This window comes from Vitis vinifera, chromosome 5, assembly GCF_030704535.1.
Source record: "Vitis vinifera cultivar Pinot Noir 40024 chromosome 5, ASM3070453v1".
In the NCBI taxonomy this organism is placed as follows: Eukaryota; Viridiplantae; Streptophyta; class Magnoliopsida; order Vitales; family Vitaceae; genus Vitis; species Vitis vinifera.
In genome coordinates, this window is record NC_081809.1 from 17,513,965 (window position 1) to 17,537,468 (window position 23,504).

The 23,504-nt window shown below is 38.1% G+C and overlaps 1 protein-coding gene across 3 annotated transcripts in view; it reads left to right on the top strand.

The window, feature by feature from the left end:
- LOC100250380 (beta-galactosidase 9) overlaps positions 1-23,504 on the top strand; it is a 152,041-nt gene that overhangs the window by 103,240 nt on the left and 25,297 nt on the right. For all 3 annotated transcript variants that reach the window (XM_002263349.4, XM_059736995.1, XM_010652015.3), the window contains 2 exons: positions 3,344-3,538; positions 6,325-6,557. In XM_002263349.4, the coding sequence (XP_002263385.1) occupies positions 3,344-3,538; positions 6,325-6,557 (428 nt within the window). The remainder of the gene's footprint in view (positions 1-3,343; positions 3,539-6,324; positions 6,558-23,504) is intronic.

The window sequence follows — 23,504 nt, forward strand, 5'->3', positions numbered from 1 at the left end:
GGTTTGGCAGGCTGCTCCTTTGTATCCGTTTTAGATGGTCTAGAAAGAAAGGAACAGTGGAGTGGTTGATAACAAAGAGTTGTCTAACCAAGGGAGTAAACTTGTTTTTCTTTGTAATCTTTGGGTGTGGTCCAAATTGTGTATAGTATCGGGTTCCTCCTTTATTATAGATTTTGTGGATGGGTTAGGGGCTCGTTGAAGGGTGTTGTTTTTTGTTAGTTATTATTATTATTATTATTATTTTATTTTATTTTATTTATTTTTATTTTTATTGGTGTTGTTGGCACCCTTTGTATACTCTCTTTATGTACTTTGGGCACTTTTTGGCTCCTCTTTTTAATACACATTTACTGTTTACCTATAAAAAAAAAAGGGTGTTATTGAATCTTGGGAAAAGGAGGTTGAAAAACTTTTCTTAACTTCCAAACCATGGGAGCTTCACTCATATGACCTTTAGAGAAAAAAAAAGACAGGTAGAGCTTACAGGAAAATAAGACGCACAACACAGAGTAACCAAAGCCCTGTGGAGTTCCTCTTCCTTTTATAAAAAAAGTTCTTTCTCTTAATTTCCTAATTAAGCTACTAGTGGGATCTTTATAATCTTGGCTCTAGTTAGCGATTGCATTGTAAGATGAGGAAATTACAATGAAATATAACTTGCAAAAGAATTGTGACTATCCCTGTCCACCAAACAATATCCATGTGAAATTGGATGAAGATTAAGCTTATGGTGAACCCAATGTACATTTACATCTTATAATCTTCAACATTTAACCATCTTTTAATTTCTAATTGCATTTAGTGAGCAATTTACTAAAATGCCCATCTAGCTACTAGCAATTAAACCATGATTAACTTGAGAGGATATTTTACTCTCTTTTACAAGAGAGTGGATTCCATCTCAAGAATAAGCTTTCACAGGCACTCAACACTAGCTGTTTAAGATGTCAAGGTGTTCATTTCATGGACCCCACTCTTTGATAAATCATAGAAACTAATGGAAAGAATTTAACCTTGCTACTTTCTCAAGATTTAGAGCTTATTGCGCATTTACCAATTACAAGAATCACATTAATGGTGAGTGATTATAATAATGTGTTTTTTATGATCCATTCAATGCATTCATATACAGTATGTGCTAATTCAAAATCATTCTAATGTTTGAGATACACCATCCTGTCATTTAGAAATTTATATATTGCAATCTTTCAAATAAAATGCCTAGTGTTATCACTCATAATGAACAAATTACAATTACAAGGATTGTGATTTATCTCTTGTCACATATGTAGATCTCAGCCAATGTAACTTAGGCATACAATTCAGCACATGATTAAAAAACATGTCTGCAGTGCAAAATTTGCAAAACAAACAAATAAATCTTATTTATCACTGCAGAAGATCTCAAACTCATGTTTTAAAGGCATACATCCCTACATTAAGATCCTCCAAACTTTGCGTTTGCCTTTCCCCTAGGGTTTATTTCTTGGTTGGGCTATTATTATTGAGAGCTATGTGCTTGATTTCTTTATTTTCTTTTTGATAAAAGCAACAAGAAAACTATCTTGAAGTGAGAAAATTACAAAGATGGATGGAAGATCCTTGCTATTTTCATCTTGTACATCAATTTGTATCATGGAGGTGTCATCCTTCTTGTAAATTACATCTTTGGTATATCTTACCACTCTTGTTTCTTATTAAAAAGAAAAATAATTAAAGTACATATGCATAAACAGGTTGAGGAAAAACTTAATTTTTATTAGTACAAAAAAATGTGATACATAATATATAGACTTTACAAATGTATAGGACTAGGATTTGTTACGATAGTTATCCTAATTTGAATAGGGAACTAATTTAGAATAGGAAATAACTATCCCTGATTTGTAGGCCTACCAACCAAGACTTATCACAAATAATTCTCCTGGAAAAATAGCTCCTAAAACAATCAAGCATTTTTGCACTCCTCGTCAAGCTGGTTTGAAGATATCAATTAAACCTAGCTTGTTAGTTAAAGGCTCAAATGCTAATTCGGTGGTCCTTTGGTGAAAGTGTCACTCAACTGCTTCTTTGTTTAAATGAAAGGCATTGAAATTAGTCCTTCTTTAGCTTTTCCTTTCTGAAGTGTCAATCAATCTCTACATGTTTGTCATGTCTAGTTGTATTGAATTATGACCTATGTTTTTATTGCTGCCTTGTTGTCATAGTATAGTCTTATAGGAGCCCCTGTTTGTATCTTCTTTTCTTCCAGGAATTTTTTTAGTCAAAGAAGTTTACACATCTCGTGTGCCACATCTCTGAACTCAACTTCTGCCCTACTTCTAGTGACAACTGTTTGCTTCTTACTTCTCCAAGTTACAAGGTTTCCATCCAATAAATGTGCAAAAACCTGAGGTTGTCTCCTGTTATTGACGGAACCTACCCTGTCAGCATCCATCAAGGCTTCTATTACTAACTATTCACTTATTTTGAATAGCAATCCTTTCCTTGGTGTCCTCTTTCTTGACTTAGTGCATGCATATATTGGCCACAACATTAATTGTAAAATTTATATGTAGTCTACTGTTTCCAAATAGATTGATGGCCAACTAACCTTTGGTAACATTCTTTATCAAATGCTTTTCCTTTCTTGGATGGCCCAATTTTGTGATTGACATCAGTGAGAACATCACCAGGTTTGCATCCTAGCATGCCCACTTCTTTTAGCAAATCAAGTGTATACTTTCTTTGTGAGATTGCAATATCCTTGCTAGACTGAGCCACCTCCATACGTAGAAAATATCTCACAGGACTAAGATCCTTTATTTCAAATTCCTTAGTGACTACTTTCTTGAGTTCTTTGATTTTCACTTCATTATTTCCAGTCAAGATACTGTCATCCACATATACAATATGTATATCTCCACATGTGGGTATGGGACCGCATGTGAGAGAGGGTATTGAAGAGCGTGATATATATTGTAAACCCAAATTCTGTAAGTTTAAACTTTTAGAAAAATTGGTAGTTCAGCAGTTACAATAGTTATCTTAATCTCAGTAGGAAACTAATTTAAAATAGTTGATAATCATCCCTGATTTGTAGGCCAATGATACTTATCATTTTAATTCTGCTAGAAAAATAGCTCCTAAGATGGTCAAACATTTGTACAATCTATAAACCTAAATAGTTCTAAAGTGCGTTTACAAGAAATTGTTTTCTTTTGTATTGAGCACTTTGTCTTTTGCTTGTCAGTTAATAATACTTTTTTGCTTTAAAATCTTGGTCTTTCTTGGTTTTTTTTGGTCCTGTTTTTGCATGGCTTCTACTCTTTGTATTTAAAATTGTTTGTATTACTTCTTTCAGGCACATGTGTACCGTGTAAAGGAAAGCTTGTACTCAACTCAGTCTGGAAATGGAAGCAGCTGCTCAGCATTCCTTGCAAATATTGATGAACATAAAACAGCTTCTGTGACATTCCTGGGTCAAATATATAAATTACCACCATGGTCAGTGAGTATATTACCTGACTGCAGGACCACGGTTTTCAACACCGCCAAGGTTAGATTCCAGCCGTGACATGTAGGACTCTTGTTTTGAGAACTGACTAGTGTATCAGGCACTTGCTGACTTGAAGCATGTCTACATGTGACTTATGCCTATTTGAACACTTAAAATGAATCAATCTTTACTTGTTTTTAATGTTTAATGAATGCATTTTTATTTTTGGGGCTCATGGCAAAGTTTTACCCTTCTTCCTTATTTGATAATTTATGACCTCTTCGAAATGTTTGTGGTTTGTAACATGTTTAGAGTATCTTTTGATTGGAAACAAACATTTTGTTACCTAAAAGAGATATCATACAAGGAGGATTGGTTATCCATCAAACAGAAGGAGAAGAAAACTATGAAACAAAGAACAATAAAGAGCTCCCAATTCAAGTACATTCTACAATCACTTTGAAGAAAGAAATCTCCTGTAAAAACTTTTAAAGAGGCTCCACTTTTTGCAATTCATTACATTGTTGGGTGATCTAGGATTCCAGTCTATGTATTTTGAGTGGTGGATTTCAATGTTGATTTCTAAGCTCTTAGAAACATCATTTGGGAGTTCTCAAAAAATAAAATAACTAGGTTTCCAATTTATAAAAGCACTAGGTCATTACATCCTACCCTCTTTAAAAGAAATTTTGTCCTCAAAATTTAAACAAAGTTAATATGAGGAAACAAAAGTTTATGGAACTTAAAGGTGCATGTTGGATTCCAAGTCCCAAGTAGCCTACTCCCCTCCATGTTGCTGCCATACTATCTTAACCAACCAAGGGAATAGTCCTATATACCACTTAATCAGTTTTCTGGAGAATTTCAAAATGACCAGTATGCCTTAGGACCATTTTGGTTTTAGTTAGCTTTCAAATAAATCAGGTTCCAACTTGATTCAATAGAAGATGAAATTTCTATGAATTTTCTAAGCTACAAAATACAAGTTTAGGCAGCCCTGCAGGGAATTTTTGGTTGTTGATGGACCATTTGGAACTGATTTTCTAACTCCTGCTCTTGATGGAAATGGTTATCTATATCTTATTGTTTTTTTTTTATAAATAAAGAGATTGTATTAAAAAACCACCAAATCAGTGGCTTAAATTACAAGACAGAAAAACACCCCTCACACCCTAGCAGAACTCCAAGGCCCGAGGAGCAGCCCTACCCACACCCCTAACGGGTTGCCACCCAACCAACAAAATCAACTAAGGTCGAGGGACCATCTTTTATAGACAACTTCGTCTCCGACCAAAGAAAATAAACAAAAGAAGACTTAAGCCTTTGAATTGACAGCTCTTCTTCCTCAAAAGCAACTTTGCTCCTTGCCTTAAAGATGTTTAATTTTAGTTTTTGGAATGGTATCGTCGCTAAAATTCCAAGCCCAAATGAATTTTAAAAATTCACATGGCAGGAGCTATTCAAATTTGGCTGGATATATTCCAGCAACTGGTTGATTGATGTTTCGACTTTTATGTATTAAAACCTTGTGATAATACCGATAAACTAATTTCCCTTAGTGCTAAAGTAGATATTACTTCCTCACAATCAGGTCCCAAATCAGTTTACCTTCTGTGGGTTGAGGTACACATTTTTTGGCAAAGGTTGTCAGCTGTGACACTGGTGACCAACTATGGTGTGTTTTCTTCACATGAATTAGTTGGGTGAATCATGAGTTGAATCTTGACTTTAGGTCAGCCCATGGTTTTGGATTTTGAGGCATGACATACATTTCCAAGATTAGGGGATGGACAGGGTGGTCTCCTTAATCAAATTCAAAAGGCAGTCACAATGAGGAACATGGAGTATAGGATGATTTGAAGCTACACAAAGGAGATGGGGTTTTCTGTTAAATCTTTTTATCAGTCCCTGGATTCAATTAGGGGGAGAATTTCCAGCTAAGATGATTTGGGGACCTGCAGCTTCTTTTTTAATTTCCTACTTTTAGAAAGATAGAATGAGTTTAATGTTGCTAAAGCTTTACAGATTCCCTGGCATGCTGCTTGGCACCATGGATCCTGTTCCTTTGATTGTCACATAAACTTTAGATTGTACTAGCATAACATTAAATCACACATCATATATCTCAATATGCACAACTAAATGCTTATTCAAGTATAGCTAATATGACAACTTGAGTATTGGTTTAACTTTTTACAACAAGATTTCTGGGGTTTGCTTATGTCGTGTCTTTTACTATCACTTACACCATTCACAACCAGATTTTTCATCCTGCTGTACGATTTTGTCTCCTTTAACATGATGTATTATATGATGAAAATTCTTTTTCTTGCTAAACATGTTTGTTTTGAGTACATATTCTTCAAGCATCTGTGATCTTACAAGTAGATAAGAAAAACATGAAGACTGTTATTGATGTTATAAATACTTGGCCTTGCAAAACAAGAATATGTGGATTTTGGCTTTGTTGTAATTTTCATAGTAATTGCTTCAAACTGTATTTCCAACTTATGCTTCTAAGCACACAATTTGGTTAAAACCAATGAATTTAGCTGATCTGTATAACTGGATCTTTGCAGTCCGACACTTCTGGGAAAGTTCAATTGTGCCCATCTGTTATTCGTTTTCCTTGAAAACTCACCAATAATGTTAGTTCAAAATACCAGATGTTCATTGTTTTGTATCTAGATGAAGATGATACAGGAGTTGTAAGGCCCATATTGTTTGAGCATATTATCAAATGGTTGTTGTTTTATTTCTTTGGACTAAGCATACACAAGTGACATTTGTTTTTTAATTTTCTTAATATGAGGCAAATTTCTTCTTCCTTTACATGTTTTGTACAGGTTGGGGCACAGACTTCCATCAAAACTGTAGAGTTTGATTTGCCGCTTGTCCGAAACATTTCTGTAACTCAACCCTTAATGGTTCAGAATAAAATTTCCTATGTACCAAAAACCTGGATGACTCTGAAGGAGCCAATAAGTGTTTGGAGTGAGAACAATTTCACCATCCAAGGTGTATTGGAGCATTTAAATGTGACAAAGGACCATTCCGATTACCTATGGCGCATCACCAGGTACATCATTACCTGTGTTTCAAAGCTGGCTACTGTAAGGATTGGCTTCCTTAAATAGAATGATACTCCAAACTGTGTTTCATAATTTTCAAATTTTATTTTTGTTTATAACATTATTCAACCAATTAGTTTCAAGTTAGTTGGTGTTATAATCACAAATTTCTGATGGAAAATGAGATTTATATCTTTGCTCACTGACTTCACTCTTGACTTGTGATCCCCTTCCCTTCTACCCTTGTATCTTGCCATTTACATCTTGTTTCTTATTTTCTTTTACTTCTTGAATTCTTTGTCATTCTTGTTTGGTAGATATTATAGAATTTCTTATCAAGTTTCCCCTACTAGATGAAACTAAATACTGAGCTATCAAGAAATAGAATGATTCCTAGAATGCAATGCTCTTTTTGGCCACCTTCTTTTAGACAACATTCTTTCTTTCCTTGGGTGACAACCTTGATACTGTGCATGGCTAGGGTTTGAACTTCTACTAGTATAGGTTGTTGATTCATGGTTTTATAAGTACATTTAGAAGCTTATTCATTATTTTCCATTACTTTCTTTACTGGCTAAATTTAATGTTGTATTGTTATGTGGAGCCTAAGGGTATGTTGAATATTTTCCTTAAGTTTACATTAACCCTAATTAGTTAAGGGTTTGTATGGATAGTTACTCACCCAAAGGCTATTGCCTTGCATTACACTCTTTTTACCTCAAAGTTGACATAGAACACCTTGCCCTAAGAAAGTAGTCTAGTCAAGTCAACTAGTATTAGAATAATATTTAAATTACATAGGAAATTTGAGACTTGTAGTACTTGGCTACGTGGGGTAGTTATTTACGTGAGATTTCATTTCTAAGTGTTGGAAGTTGTGAAGACAATAAAGGGTTATTGGGATAAATAGAAGGGATAGATGATGAAGAGAGACCATTTGCCTTTCATTCTAAATTTTCAAGTCAATGGAAATCTCTTCTTGAGAGTTTTTGTGGTGGATTCCAAGATTTATTGGGTTAGACGTGTTCTATCCTTTTACTCTTTTGCTTTGTGTTGTGTCGAGGGTGTATGGAATGGTATGCCCTTTCAACCTACCTCAAGCTTGAGATTATGGCTGCCCTCAAATCCTTTATGAAAAGACCACAAAGTGCTCATAACAATTTCTTTAAAAAACTCACTAGAAATTTTGATTTTAGATTTATTACACTTTTATTGAACCCATTAGGGTGAAATTTAATGATTTGAACTAGTAATTTTTGGGTTTATGATATAATTTACTGTGGAAAAGAATGATTTCATTCATTGTATTTCTAAAAAATTATGCAATATTTTTAGTGTAGAACAATCCTAAAAATTCTACAAAATTAGGTAACTAAATTACATAAAGAAAGTTGACTAATTCCTATAAATCCTATACCCTACAAATTAGGCAATATATTTCAAAAATCAAGGAATTATATAACTATAGATTATATAATCCTAAAAATTAGGGAATTAATTTCTTGGTATTTTCAAACTCATCTTGAAAATTAGGGAGTTAATTCCTTGGTATCTTCAATCAGATTAGTCAACACTCCCCTTCAAGTTGATTAGTAGATATTATCCATTCCCAACTTGTTAGTTATTTTTTGAAATGAGTGGCTCGGTCGACCCCTTCTTAGGATATCAGTAAGTTGCCCATCTACTGAAACATAAGTAGTACAGATTCATCCATTATCAGTAACTTAAACATATTTTTCACAATCACGTTGAATTGGATTATGAGCAATATTAATTGTTGATTTATTATTAGAGTGCAGCTTGATAGTCCCCTTCCACTTCACTTTTAAATCGCCAAGAATTATTTTTTGCCAAAGTAGTTCACAAATTCCTTGTGTTGTGGCTTTGAACTCTACTTTGGCACTGGACTTGACAACTACATTTTGTTTCTTACTTCTCCATGTCACCAAATTTCTTCTAAGAGCAGTATAATATATAGAGGTTGATCCACAGTGTACTACCAATCTAGCCTAGTCTGTATCAGTGTAGGCTTCTAAACTTAACTCTTCATTTTCTTGAAGAGGATTCCCTTTCCTAAGGTGGATTTTAGGTACCTTAGAATTTTGTGTGTGGCATGTAAGTGAGCCTTTTTAGGGGAGTGCCTGAATTGGCTTACTGCACTCTATGTGTAGGCTATATCAGGTCTTATGTGAGATAGAAAGATGAGTCTTCCAACTAATCTCTAATAACTTCCTTTGTGTATAATTGGATATTCTAATACTTCTCTAGGCTTATGTTTTTGTTCAATAGGCGTGTTAACAGGTTTATATCCAAGTATCTTGGTTTCTTTGACAAGATCAAGGATATACTTCTGTTGATAACTAAAAATACCATTTCTAGAATGAACCACTTCAACTCCTAAGAGAAATCTTTTATCTTAAATTCTTTGGCCAACCATTTCTTAATTCTTCAACATTATCCCTATCCACAATTATATCATTCACAAAAACAATTAAGGTTGTGATTTTACCAGTTGTTGATTGTTTGGTAAAGAAAGTATGCTGGCTTTGTTAGAACTTCTAGTTGCTCATAGCTTTACCAAATTTTCCAAACCATGCTCTAAGAGATTGTTTTAGGTTATATAATGTCTTTCATAATTTACATACTTCATTAGCCTTGAATCCTTCACTGATAGAGGTGCTTCCATGTAGACTCTTCTTCTAGGTCACAATGTAAGAAGATGTTCTTAATGTCAAATTGCTGCAAAGATTAACCAAAATTAGTTGCTAAGTATAGGTTTCTTAATAGTCCACTTCATATGTCTAAGTGTAGCCTTTAGCTACAATAAACATCCACTTACACCCCATTGGTTTCTTAGCTTTAGGTAATTCAACAATCTCCCATGGCTTTTTTTTTTTTTTTTTTCAAGAATACTCATTTCCTTAGCTCCTATAGGAGTAGATAAGGACGAATTTGGAAGATTGGGTAAGCTCAAGTCTATCTCATCTCAATTTAATGATAGGGACTCCCTCTAAAGGTTAGGATTAGTGAAGGATTGGTTTTTAGTAAAAGTGATATCCATAGAAATGAAAATTTTCTTGGAAGTAGGTTGATAACATTTATATGCCTTCTTTTTTGGTGAAGTGAATAACCATCGAAGACACATTAAGAGCTTGAGGTTTCAAGCTTGATGTTCGAAGGTAACCAGTTGGTTAAGTAAGCAATAGTTAATACTGCTTCTTTCCAGTAGATGATTCAGGCACAATTTTCTCATGTAACAAGGCACAAGTTACCTTTAGAAGGTGATGATTTTATTATTATTTTTATTTTCCATGACTCCATTTTGTTGTAGAGTATTTGTACATGATGACTCATATTTTAATCCTTTTCTATCTAGGTAAGAAAAGAGGGATTAGTTAAAGTTTTCTTTCTCGTTACACTAAACTAGGTACTAATCATCTTGTGAAACGGTTTTCAAAAGGTATAACCAAGTGACATAAAAACACTTATCAATAAAAGAAACAAACCAACTAGCTCTAGTTATATTTGGAAGCCAAGAGGGTCCTAAACATCAATATGAATTAATGTAAAGGGATAAGATGATTATTATTGCTTTAAGGAAAAGGAACTTGATGATGTTTGATCAAGTGACAAACTTCACAATGAAAGTCATCAACATCCAAATTCTGAAATAGTAAAGGAAACATAGTTTTTAATAAGGAAAAGGATAGATGCTATAAACGTAAATAATGTAGCCAAATTTGGACTCTATTTGATGAAAAGCTTGAACGAAAAGATACTAGATATGTGACCACTACCATTGTCACTCCCAACATCAAGATTAGAGTCACTTTTGTTCCCTAAAAAACACAAAGGAATGGGAAAAATATTACTTTGTAGTTTAGATCTTTGGTAACTTGATGAATTGATAGGAGATTATGGAGAGTTAGGAACATCTAGTAGATAGCTTAGGGAAAGAGATGGGGTAAGGGTAAGTGACCGAGCTTGCTTTACCCTTTTAGGAACGTGTGCACAAGTTAAGATCACACTAGATAGTTTTGGATATTAAGTCTGAATGAGGGATGAGGGTTTTGATAATCATTGGTATTTGGTTGGTTGTAGAATGCACTGTTCGAGGTTGGATTTTTTGGGGTTTTCAACATAGTGAATAGTGAAATACAGATATATAAATGATGAAGAAAGCCATTGAGAAGAAAAAAAAATGATGAGGGAAATGAAGGCTACTTAAGGCAATGAATAGAAGCAATGAAGGTCATTGGAAATCGGTGGTAATGAAGACTATAAAATTTTGAAGAGAACTTAGGAACCTTGGACACGCTCTGATACCATGTGGAAAAGAATGATTTTACTCATTGCATTTATGACAAAATGATATAATATTTATAATGTACAATCCTATAAAATTAGGAAACTAAATTATAGAAAGAAAGTTAACTAATTCATAATAATCCTCTACCCTATAAATTAGGAAAAATAATACAGGAAATGTACAATTATAAAATCTTGAAAATCAAAGAATTATATAAATATACGATCGCAAAATTGGGGAATTAATTTCTCAGTATTTTCAATTAAATCTCAGAAGCTAGGGAGTTAATTCTTTTTTTTTATATAGGAAACAATAAAGAAATATATTGATAGAATTAAGAAGTAAAAAAGAAGGATGAGGAATTCTCCCAAAAAAGAAAACTAAACAACAAGAATACAAATCAATAAGCTAAATGGTAATTACAAAAAGCAAACTCTCTTTGCTAGACCATCCCATTGGAGCTACACACTGCTAGCCAATCTAGTTGCAACACATTAAGGGGAATGCCCTTAAAAACCATGGAGCAAAAAGCCCAAAAAGAAGCAAGGAAGTGAATGGAATCCCATAGATTCTCTGAATTCCTAACTTTATCCTCAAATATCCTAGCATTTCTTTCCTGCCACACAACCCAAATTAAAGCAATACACGCAGTTTGCCACAAAACTATGCCTCTCTTGGATTTTCCAAAACCCTTATAATTGATGGTCATCATGTCAGAAATGCTTCTCGAGGGGACCCAATCCATCTTAGCTATCAGAAATAATTTGTGTCACTACCCCATCGTCAAAGAACGGTGTAAAAAAAGATGATCTGTTGATTCTCCATACTTCATACACAACTTACAAATGTCAAGACTAAGAGCTTTGTAGGGTCTTCTCAATTGTAGCAAGTCATTAGTATTTACCTTTTTGTGTGTCACTAACCAGACAAAGGACTTGACCTTAAAAGAGACTTGAGAATTCCAAACAAAATTAGTAGGAAAAATTGGAGATTAATCAGAAAAGTGGGACAAGGCTAGAAAAAAAAGATTTGACTGCAAATAACCCTGAAGAAGGTAAAGACCAGAATCTCGCGTCTGAAACCGATGGGGATAAGTGCAAACAATCAAACGAATGCATGAGGCTTTCTAATTCTTCTATCTCATAATCGAAAAGGTTACAACGGAAATTAAAGTTCCAAGAGAAGGGACGAGTAGATCCGAGAATTGAACATATGAGAATATTTTTAATTGTGACTACTCTAAATAGTCTTGGATATTGGAATCCCAAAGGTTGGTCCTCCCACCACAAGTCTTCCCAAAAGCAAATTCTTTCTCTATCTCCCTACCACAAACTGAGTATGCTTGGAAAAATCCTGAAAGACTTGTGCGATAGCCTTCCAAGGACAACGATGTGACCATTTAACTATAGTGTTGGCATCCCAACCATTAGAATGTGTCCCATAAATGCTTAGAATGACCTAATGCCACAAAGCTGAACTCTCCTTAGGATACCTCCACAACCATTTCCTTAAAAGAACAAGATTCCTTAGAGAAATCTTCCCAAACCCCAATTCCCCTTTTCTCTTCGGTTTCCACGCTACATGCCAACTAATAAGATGATATTTTTTACATTCCCCAGCCCCTAACCAAAGGAAATCCCTTGCAATCTCTCAATTTTTGCAGCCACTGTAGCGGGAATCTTGAAAAAGATAGAAAGTAGCTAGGAATGTGGGATAGGCATGAGTGGATAAGAGTTATCCTACCTCCAAAAGATAAATAAGTTTTTTTCCACCCATCTAATCTCCGTGAGATTCTCTCAATCACTAGATCCCAAAAGCCACAAGCCTTTGAATTCCCTACCAAAGGAAGACCCAAGTAGAGTATAGGCCAATAAAAAACCTTGCAATCAAGCATCTAAGCCAACCTAGAGAGATGATCCTGATCAAGGTTGATGCCAAAAAGATTACTCTTGTCAAGATTGACCTTAAGCCCAGAAATTCGCCCAAACACTAACAAAATAAACTTAAGAGTTTGCAATTCTTCCACACATGAGCTAGAAAAGAAGATGGTGTCATCTGCGAATTGCAGATGGGACACCCTTGTTCTATTCCTACCTACACCGAAGCCCTCCAATATACTTCTCTTCTCTGCTCTCAACACATCAACGACGATAGTAAATAGAAAAGGGGATATAGGATCACCTTGTCTTAATCCTCTAGTTGCCTTGACCCACCCTTTAGCATTTCCATTCACTAAAATTGCAAAAGAGACCGAGGACAAACAGCCTCTCATCCAGGTCCTCCATCTAGGGCTAAACCCCTTTCTATCCAACACCTGATCCAAAAAATCCCAATCCACATGATCATAAGCTTTTTCAAAGTCAATTTTTTTGTGGAAAATGCAAGGAAAGCTCAGTGGTTTCAAGAAAGAGGTAGTTTCACAGTGAGAGAAGAGGTTTTTGCTTTGAGGAGATGGTCGCCAGAAGAGAACTCAGTGGTGAGGGGAAAATTTAGACGGGGGTGGCTGGAACTAAGAGGTCTCCCTTTCCACCTGTGGGATGAGGTGTAGTTGAGTCACATTTTGCAGCAGTGGGGGAGGGTAACGGAGGTGGCAAGAAACTCCTTGAAGTTTGTTGATTTGTCGAAAGTAACATTGCGGGTGGAAATGCTTCCAAAGGTCGTGCTCCCAGCGCTATTAGAGGTAGAAGATGGAGATTGGACATACACGGTTGCAGTTACAGTCACCGGAGAAGATGACGGAGAAGACGACGGAGGAGACTCTATCAAGCCTGAGTCGAGTCGCAGCAAGGACGAGATGAGGTCAGCCGGGGGTTGCGTCTTGCAGAAGCCACAGATGGTTGAGGGGCTACGAGCTATTGACAGGACCAGTGACTGCCAAAGATGGATGTCCCGTCATCGTCTCCATTTTAGCTCTTCAGATTCAAAATCGGCTAAGGGGGAGAAAGGAAAGGGAAGGTGGGTGTCGGGCCCAATGGCGGGAAGCAATGTCGGGCCAACACCAGAAGTCTTTGAAGCCCGTTCTGTTTGGGCCCAAGTTGGGGCGAAGGATTTTGGGCCAATAGCGGGTCCAGCCCATAAAGGATCTTCAAATGGTGGCCCAGTTGTATCTTCGTCTTCAAAGCTCCAAAGACCAGGGCTCTCTGCAAAGAATAAAGCGTCGGAAGGTCTTCCTCAAGCGTCGTCAAAGACGAAGGGATCTCTAGTCTCCGTAAGGCGCAGAGCAAGAAGTGGGCCGCCGAGTTTTGACGAGGCGTCTTCTTCCCCGAAGCTTAGCTTTGAAGGAGGTGGCTCACTGGTGACAAATCGAGACATTTCTCGGGGCAAATCTCACTCCAGAAAGAGTGATTTCTCCACTGGTTTGGAAACATCCAAAGTTTCCACCGGCGAGACAGAGGGGGAAGAGGGGATTTTGCAATGCAAACTGATCAATGAGGTGCGTAATCCTATCTCAGCTATTTCTGAGCGAGATCTTCCTCTGTCTGGGGCTTTTGAGTCGATTCTTATTCCCGAAACCTCGGTTTCTTTGGGTCATCCTTTTTGTGTCCACTCTTCTTCTTCGTATCCGGTGGAGTCAAGCCACGCTTTTCAGCGTGGATCTGTTTCTATCTCTCCTGTGGTGTATGATAACCATCGTGGTGGTGCGTCCTGTTCGAAAGGTGTGGTGGTACCCCTAGAAACCTCTAACCAAAAATCTAAAGACCGACCTTTCATTAGGGAAATTCCTAGCAACCTTGAGGTGCGTGGTGACTCAGGTGAGGCTTTGTTCCCTGTGCAAGAACCTTCCACTCTCCCGCTGGAAGGTTTTCAGGTTGAGGGGCTTACGCCTCGGAAGATGGTCAAAGTTCAGTCGGTTCTGGAGAGTTTGAGGGTTAGAATTGTCAGGGATAATGGGAAAGGTGTGGTAGGAGAGAACAGGAATCCTTTCTCTGCGGACAAGGTTTATTCCAGAAGAAAGAAGAAAAAGGATTTTGGAACTCGAGGAGAGGATTAGTTCTGGGTGCGGGTTGTGTTGGGTTGTGATTGTTCTCATGAAGATTTTAAGCTGGAATACAAGAGGTTTAGGTTCTAGGAAGAAAAGGAGGACTGTGAGAAGGTTTTTAAGTACTCAAAACCCAGATGTGGTGATGTTTCAGGAAACAAAGCGTGAAATTTGGGATAGGAGGTTAGTGAGTAGTATTTGGAAAGATAAAAGTCTGGATTGGGTTGCTCTTCCTGCTTGTGGGGCGTCGGGGGGGATTGTGATCTTGTGGGATTCAGTTAAGTTCAATTGTTCAGAGAAGGTGTTAGGATCCTTCTCTGTTACTGTAAAATTGAACTCTGATGAGGAAGGGTCTTTTTGGCTAAGCTCAGTGTATGGCCCGAATAAGGAAGTGTGGAGGGAGGATTTTTGGTTAGAACTTCAAGATCTACATGGTCTAACTTTCCCAAGGTGGTGTGTAGGAGGGGATTTTAATGTGATCAGGAGGATATCTGAGAAGATGGGTGATTCTAGGCTAACAGTCAACATGAGGCGTTTTGACGAGTTTATAAGGGAAAGTGGTTTGTTGGACCCCCCTCTTAGGAATGCGGCTTTTACATGGTCAAACATGCAAGTCGATCCTATTTGCAAGAGGTTAGATAGGTTTTTGTTCTCTGCTGAGTGGGATTCTTTTTTCTCTCAAAATATTCAAGAGGCCCTTCCTAGTTGGACCTCTGACCATAGCCCAATTTGCTTGGAAACTAATCCTTTTATGTGGGGGCCGACTCCTTTTAGGTTTGAGAATATGCGGTTGCTCCATCCTGAGTTTAAAGAGAAGTTTAGAGACTGGTGGCAAGAGTGTACGGTTGAAGGTTGGGAAGGTCACAAATTTATGAGGAAACTAAAGTTTATTAAATCAAAGTTGAAAGAGTGGAATACAAGGGTCTTTGGAGATTTAAGAGAGAGGAAAAAGCATATTCTTACGGATTTAGGCAGAATTGATAGAATTGAACAAGAAGGGAATTTAAATCTTGAGCTGGTCTCGGAAAGGATCTTAAGAAGGAAGGAGTTAGAGGATTTGTTATTGAAGGAAGAGGTTCAATGGAGACAAAAATCTAGGGTTAAGTGGATTAAAGAAGGGGATTGCAACTCTAAGTTTTTTCACAGAGTGGCCACTGGAAGAAGAAGTAGGAAGTATATAAAGTCTCTGATTTCTGAGAGGGGGGAGACTTTAAATAACATTGAGGTTATTTCTGAGGAGATTGTAAATTTCTTTGGGAATCTTTATTCCAAACCCGAGGGTGATTCTTGGAAGATTGAAGGGATTGATTGGGCCCCTATTTCTGAAGAGAGTGCAATTTGGTTGGATAGGCTGTTTTCGGAAGAGGAGGTTCGAATGGCAGTTTTCCAATTGAATAAGGAAAAGGCCCCTGGCCCTGATGGCTTTACCTTAGCAGTTTATCAAGAGTGTTGGGATGTGATAAAAGAGGATCTTATGAGGGTGTTTTTTGAGTTCCACACTAAAGGGGTAATAAATCAAAGCACAAATGCGACTTTCATTGCTATGGTGCCTAAGAAAAGCCAAACTTTCAAAATCTCAGATTATAGACCTATTAGTTTGGTTACAAGTTTATATAAGATAATTGCTAAGGTCTTATCAGGGCGTTTACGCAAAGTTCTTCATGAAACTATCTTTGGCTCGCAAGGAGCCTTTGTGGAAGGGAGACAAATATTGGATGTTGTATTGATAGCCAATGAAGTGTTGGATGAGAAAAGAAGGTCAGGAGAGGAAGGGGTAGTTTTCAAAATTGATTTTGAGAAGGCCTATGATCATGTGGAGTGGGGCTTTTTAGATCATGTGCTTCAAAGGAAGGGGTTCAGTCAGAAATGGAGATCTTGGATGAGGGATTGTTTATCTTCTTCTAGTTTTGCTATCCTAGTTAATGGGAATGCAAAGGGTTGGGTTAAGGCCTCTAGAGGATTGAGACAGGGAGATCCTCTTTCTCCTTTCCTTTTTACTATAGTAGCAGATGTTCTAAGTAGGTTGATGATTAGAGCTGAGGAAACTGGGATAACTGAGGGTTTCCTTGTGGGGAGGGATAGGACTAGAGTGTCCTTGTTACAGTTTGCTGATGATACCATATTTTTCTCTAAAGCCTCTTTGGATCTTCTTCAAAACCTTAAGATTATCCTTTTGGTTTTTGGGCAAGTATCTGGTTTAAAAATCAACTTAGAAAAAAGCACCATTTCAGGTATCAACACTAGGCAGGAAATGTTGTCTAGTTTGGCTTTGGTTTTGGAGTGCAGAGTGTCAGAGTGGCCTTTGTCTTATTTAGGCCTCCCTTTAGGAGGGAACCCAAAGACAATAGGATTTTGGGATCCAGTGGTTGAGAGAATTTCGAGGAGGCTGGATGGGTGGAAAAAGGCCTATTTGTCTTTGGGAGGGAGGATTACTCTAATTCAGTCTTGTCTGTCTCATATCCCTAGCTATTTCCTTTCCCTCTTCAAAATCCCTGTATCTATAGCTTCAAAGATTGAGAAGATGCAAAGGGATTTTCTTTGGTCTGGGGCCGGGGAAGGGAAGAGAGATCACCTAATCAGATGAGAGGTTGTCAGTAGACCAAGGGAGATGGGAGGTTTGGGCTTTGGGAAGACTTCTATGAGAAATAGTGCCCTCTTAGGGAAATGGCTTTGGAGGTTTCCTAGAGAAAGGAGCGGTCTTTGGCATAAGGTTATTGCGAGTATATATGGGACTCATCCTAATGGATGGGACGCCAACATGGTGGTTAGATGGTCTCACAGATGTCCTTGGAAGGCTATTGCTCAAGTTTTTCAAGAGTTCTCCCCTTTTGTTCGCCTAGTGGTGGGCAATGGGGAGAGAATTCGGTTTTGGGAAGATCTTTGGTGGGGAAACCAAACTTTGTGTGCTCAATTTGCTGAACTCTACAGAGTTAGTTCTGTGAGAAACCTTACTGTCTCAAACGTCCTTGGCAACTCCTTTCCATTGTCTTGGAATTTTAACTTTCGCCGCAATCTAACGGATTCAGAAATTGATCTCCTTCAGAGATTAATGTCCTCCCTTCATTCTGTGCTTCTTTCCCCTTCATCATCAGACTCAAGAGCGTGGTCTTTGTCTTCGTCAAGTTCGTTTTCAGTGAAATCTTTTTTCTATGCCTTGTCAAAAGATTCAAATCCTTTAATGTTCCTTCCGGCCAAGTTTTTATGGAGCTCAAAAGTCCCTTCAAAGGTTAAGGCTCTCGCTTGGTTAGTAGCACATGGGAAGGTAAACACTAATGACAAGTTGCAATTGAGAAGACCCTACAAAGCCCTCTGTCCTCAATGGTGCATTCTTTGCAAAAGAAATGGAGAGTCGATTGACCATCTTTTTCTTCATTGTCCCGTCACCATTGGACTTTGGCACAGGTTGTTCAATCTAGTAGGTGTGATTTGGGTCCCTCCAAGGAGCATTGAGGATATGTTGGTTATTTCCTTTAGAGGCTTGGGGAACTCAGTAAGAGGCAAGATTCTTTGGCAAATTGCTTGCCTTACTTTGATTTGGATGGTGTGGCAAGAAAGGAATAATAGAATCTTTGAGGATAAAGGGAGAACGGAAGAGGTGGTGTGGGATTTGTTTCGGTTTTACTCTTCTCTATGGGCTTCTTGTACTGAAGCTTTTAGAGGAGTTCCTCTAAGTATTCTACAAATCAATTGGATTGGGGTTTGCGTTTAAAGAGTTTGAAGATTGTTGGGTTTTCTCTTGTTTTTAGATTACTATTGTTGGGTGTTTTCCTTGGTTATTGTGTAGGAAGGACCTCTCATCCTTCCCTTGGTTTTTTTTCTCTTTCTTTTGTCTCTTTTTTCTCTTCTGTATTTGTTCTTTTATTAATATAATCTTCTTCGTTTCTGATCAAAAAAAAAAAAAAAGATTTGTCTCCCTTGAACAAAAGCACCTTGAGTAGAATGGATAGTTTCATGTAGTACACTTCTCAATCGCCTTGATAAGACTTTGGCTATTATCTTGTAAAGACAAGTGATCAGGCTAATAAGTCCTAAAGTCTGAAATTTTTTTTGTCTAGCTTTTTTTGGGCACAAAAACTATGAAGGTGGCATTGGTGCTTTGATTAATTACCCCGCTTCTGTGAAACTCTGCGAACACCCTCACTAAGGCCTCCTTGATCACATCCCAACAATCTTGAAGCACTGCAATGGTAAATCCATTAGGCCCCAACGCCTTATTCCCATCTAACTGAAAAATGGCTTTAGAAATCTCTTCTTCAGTAAAAGGGGAGTCCAACCTAAAAGCACTCTCCGCTGAGATGGGGGACCAATCTAAGCCTTCTACTCTCCAAGATTCTCCAGGAGGACTCGAGTAGAGCTTTTCATAAAAAAGTAAGATCTCCTCCGTGATGCTATCAATATTATTCAATACTAAACCTCTTTCATTTTCCAAAATCTTGATGAATTTCCTATTTCGTCTGCCATTAGCCACATTGTGAAACAACTTTGAATTGCAATCCCCTTCTTTTACCCATTTCACCCTAGCTTTTTGTCTCCAATGTACCTCTTACCTCAATATTAATTCCTCCAACTCCCCTTTGCTCAAAGCTCTTTGTGCTGAAAGTTCAGAAGAAAGAACCCCCTCTTGCTCAACAGCATCAATGTTAGTAATATCACTAAGTATGCTTTTTTTCCTTTCCTTTAGCACTCCAAAAGATTCCTTATTCCATTCTTTCAATTTGGACTTAACAAATTGTAACTTCCTCATAAACTTATGACCTTCCCAACCAAGTCCCTAAAAACCTCTCCACCAACTTCTAAAGCAATCTTTGAAACTAGGATGTTGTAACCACATATTCTCAAACCTAAAAGGAGTTGGTCCCCACTTGAATGGATTGGTGTCCAAAACATTGAGGAAAGAATTGCTCCCACTCATTTGTGAAAATAAATCGGTCCAATCTCTTACACACAGGTGAATCTTGCATGTTTGACCAAGTGAATGGAGCATTCCGTAGAGGGGGGTCAATTAATTCACAATCTCTTATAAATCCATCAAAGTCCCTCATGCTAGAAGTTAAACTAGAGTCTCCCAAATTTATTGAAATTCTCCTTATAACATTAAAATCACCGCCCACATACCAGAAAGGAAAGGAAAGGCCAAAAAGGTCTAAAAGCTCCACCCAAAAATCCTTCCTAAGTAAGGAATTGTTTGGGCCATAAACTGAGGACAACCAAAGGGGTCCACATCCATCCAACGAAAACTTGATTGAGACAGAAAAGGAACCTATTACCACCTCCTCACTTTATAGTTTCTTTGAGTCCCAAATAATCAAAATCCCTCCTGAGGCCCCATAAGCCGGAAGAGAAGCCCACTTTTTATTCGTAACCGACCAAACACTATCAACAAACCTCCTGTCACACACCTCCCTTTTTGTTTCCTGGAACATTACAACATCCGAATTCTCAAGACGCAAAAAATCTTTAACCACCCTTCGTTTTTTCCTAGATCCCAAAACCCCTAGTATTCCAATTGATGATCTTCATGATAAAACCCTTCTAATTCTAAACCTCCAAACCAGTTCCTAAAAGTCTCAAATACTTGTGGAGATTTTGTTCTTCCGCCTAGAATACACCTTAATATCCAAAGAACTTAAGACCACACGAACTCTAGCCATTTTGCTCGGAGAAAGACCTTTTATTTGGAACCCACCCAAAGATGAAAACTCAGCTTCAACTGGGCAATCTGTAACAAGGTTAGGGGCCTTAATAGGCAAACTGGGCAGGGTCTTAATGGAGTTAATACCCTCAGACATTTGGTTCAGACAAGCTAACTGGGACTCCACAACATCTAGGTTAGGATTGCCAACAAAATCTTGACATAGAGCACCATTGTCATTTTTTTTGGAAAACATTTCAGATACTACTCAAGATTTCGTAGGAGACAGAGACAGAATTACTGAGCTGGGAAGAGCGGGATCAGAAGAAATCAAAGGTGGATGTGCCAAGCCATAGGAGGGGGGAAAAATTGAAAAAGATGACTGAAAAAGTGGAGAAGAAGAAACCTCATTGTTTTCCACTACCATCAATCCACAAGTCCCCACAGAGGTGAGCCCTTTTTCTCTAGTTACTGGACTAGAAGGAAAAACCAAGACTAAAGATCCACGATGAGCAGAACCCCCAAATCCCTCAGAGTTTGCTCAATCTACACCGTTAGACAATTTGCACAATTTCGCCTTCCCCTTTGATTGAATAGAAGCCTTAAGATAAGACCTTTGTTGATTATCCGCATCACCTCTTGTCGACAAAACCCCTTCCCCTGAACAACTTCTTCGGAACCCTAACGGACGACTAAAAGTGAGAGGACTCGAGCTGAACCTTCGCACCATCTGTGTTCCCTCTTCGAAAGCAATGTCCTTTGGTGGAGCAACAAAAGCTGAATATGGAAACTCTTGCGTTAGAGGCTCGCTTCGTCTTCAAACCCCTTGTCGGCATCCAGAAGTTGGAGGATTAAGACTAATCCACAACTTCTTTGAACCAAACTTTGTCATGGAACCCCTCATTTGTGAAGAAGAGTCCTCGGAAACTGACTTCCTCTTTCCCTTTACAGAGGAATCTTCTCTGCGTAAAGAGCCCTTCCCAGAGATGGCTAAATTCCACCCAGTTCTTTGCCCAAAGTCGTCATCGGGCCTTTTAATTTAAAACCCCTCTCCCAACCCAAATTTGCTTTCACCAATGGCTTGGGTTTTTGAGAAGAATGGACCTTTCCCTCTTTTATTGAACTTGAGTGGGCCTTATCCCTTCCGACCCATACTTCACCAAACAGCTTTGGCCTAAAGGACCCAATTCTCTTTGTATTTGAGTTCAAATTACCCGGAGAGGACGATTGGAAATAGCTATTCCCCACATCCGCACTTCTCTTGCCATGTGCCCCCTCAGAGGCCTCCTCAGCCTTTTGACTTTCTACTCCAACTTTCAATCTGTCAACTACCCCATTATAAGACCAACCTTTAGCCATTGGATTAGCCTTCTCAACCAGCCTTCTGCTACCTGTCCACGAGTGAGACTCATAATCCCTCTAAGTTGACTCACCCATTTCTCTAACCCGTCTTTCGTCTTCAACTCCAACCACAACAACTAATATTGTAAAAACCCATCCCCCATCTAACACCGCAATCAATGTAGGGAGAATTGAACGTTCTTTCACTAAAATTCTCACCCTTGCCTTACAAAGATCATACAGTTTCAACGTTCGCCAATCGATCTCTATCACCGTCCCCCATTGCTCCACAATTTTCTTCAGATGTTCTTTTGACCATAATGAAAGAGCAAACCCCGTAATTCAATCCATCCTCCTCTAAAATTCCCCACAACTTCTGAGTTTTCCCTTGGCGACCACCTTCTCAAATGGGTTGTATACCCTCCCTTAATCTTGAGAAACCTTAACTCCTGAAGAGAGAAGACTTCCTCAAGAGTTTCTACAAAAAATAAACCTTTTCCGACAAAAAAATGGACGATAGTCACCATGCCTTTTTGCCCTAAGAATTTCGCTAGAGCACGACCAACCTCAGCCCAATTAACAAAAGAAGCAGGACATTCACAAACCATAGCTCTCGCCTATCTCCCAACTGGAACAAGGCCTCCTCTCCTTGGTTCTTCCTCTTTGACTACATTCACAAAGGACCGACATGTTTGTAATTTATGTTTTCAACCCTGCACTGCCTTTTCTTTTCACCTATATTCGAGGAAGGGACCACCAGTATTGAAGAAATAGCATTTTTTAGTTGTTCTCATCCCTTGCCTTGCTCGCCCTCAGGGATTACCAGGAAAGTTGACTTTCTATTGGAGGCAAACTCCAAAAGCCTTATAAACCTACCATGGTTGTTGAAGCAAACCTCCATTAAATGAACTCTGGACTTTCCTCTATATTTTCTGTTGAAACCCATGTAACTCTTCAGCTCGATAGCCTTCGCCAAATGTTCGATCAACCAGCCAGCCTCTTCCTTCTCAAAGCCTAAGACAAAAACAGAGCCTTTACTATGCTCTGTAAGCAAGCACCAAATACCTTCGGACTCACCTTCAAACCTAACTAGGAAGGTCTTCTTCTCCATAGAGAACTTCAGCGTCCTCACCATGATGCAACAGTTGGAAAATAAATTTTTATTAATCCTCTTTGCATCAATTTATGCTTATATGAGAAAAGTATTAGGGAGTTAATTTCTTGGTATCTTCAATCAGATGAGTCAGCATCTACCTCCTTAGATTGAAATATGGTAACAAACATTTTGAATTTGATAAAATAATATTGCTTTATGAATACCACATTTTATTTAGAAAGGTTTGAAAATATGGTAAGGACGTTGAAGGTCTTTGTGGAAAAGAAGACCTTCTTGGTTAGGTTGGAAGGCGAGCACGGAGGAAACTGGTGCTCGATTACAGAGCACAGTAGAGGCTCTGCTTTTGTCTTAGGTTTTGAAAAGGATGTAGTGGGGTGGATGATAGAACATTTGACGAAAGACATCGAAATGAAGATCATTTGGGGTTCAATAGAAAGTTCAAGGGAAAATTATTTGTCCATTTGATGGAAGTTGGCTTCAACAACCATGGAAGGTTCATTAGGATCTCGGAGTTCACTACCAACAGAAGATCTTTTTTGGTTATTCTTGAGGGCGAGAAGGGCAGAGGATGGGAGAA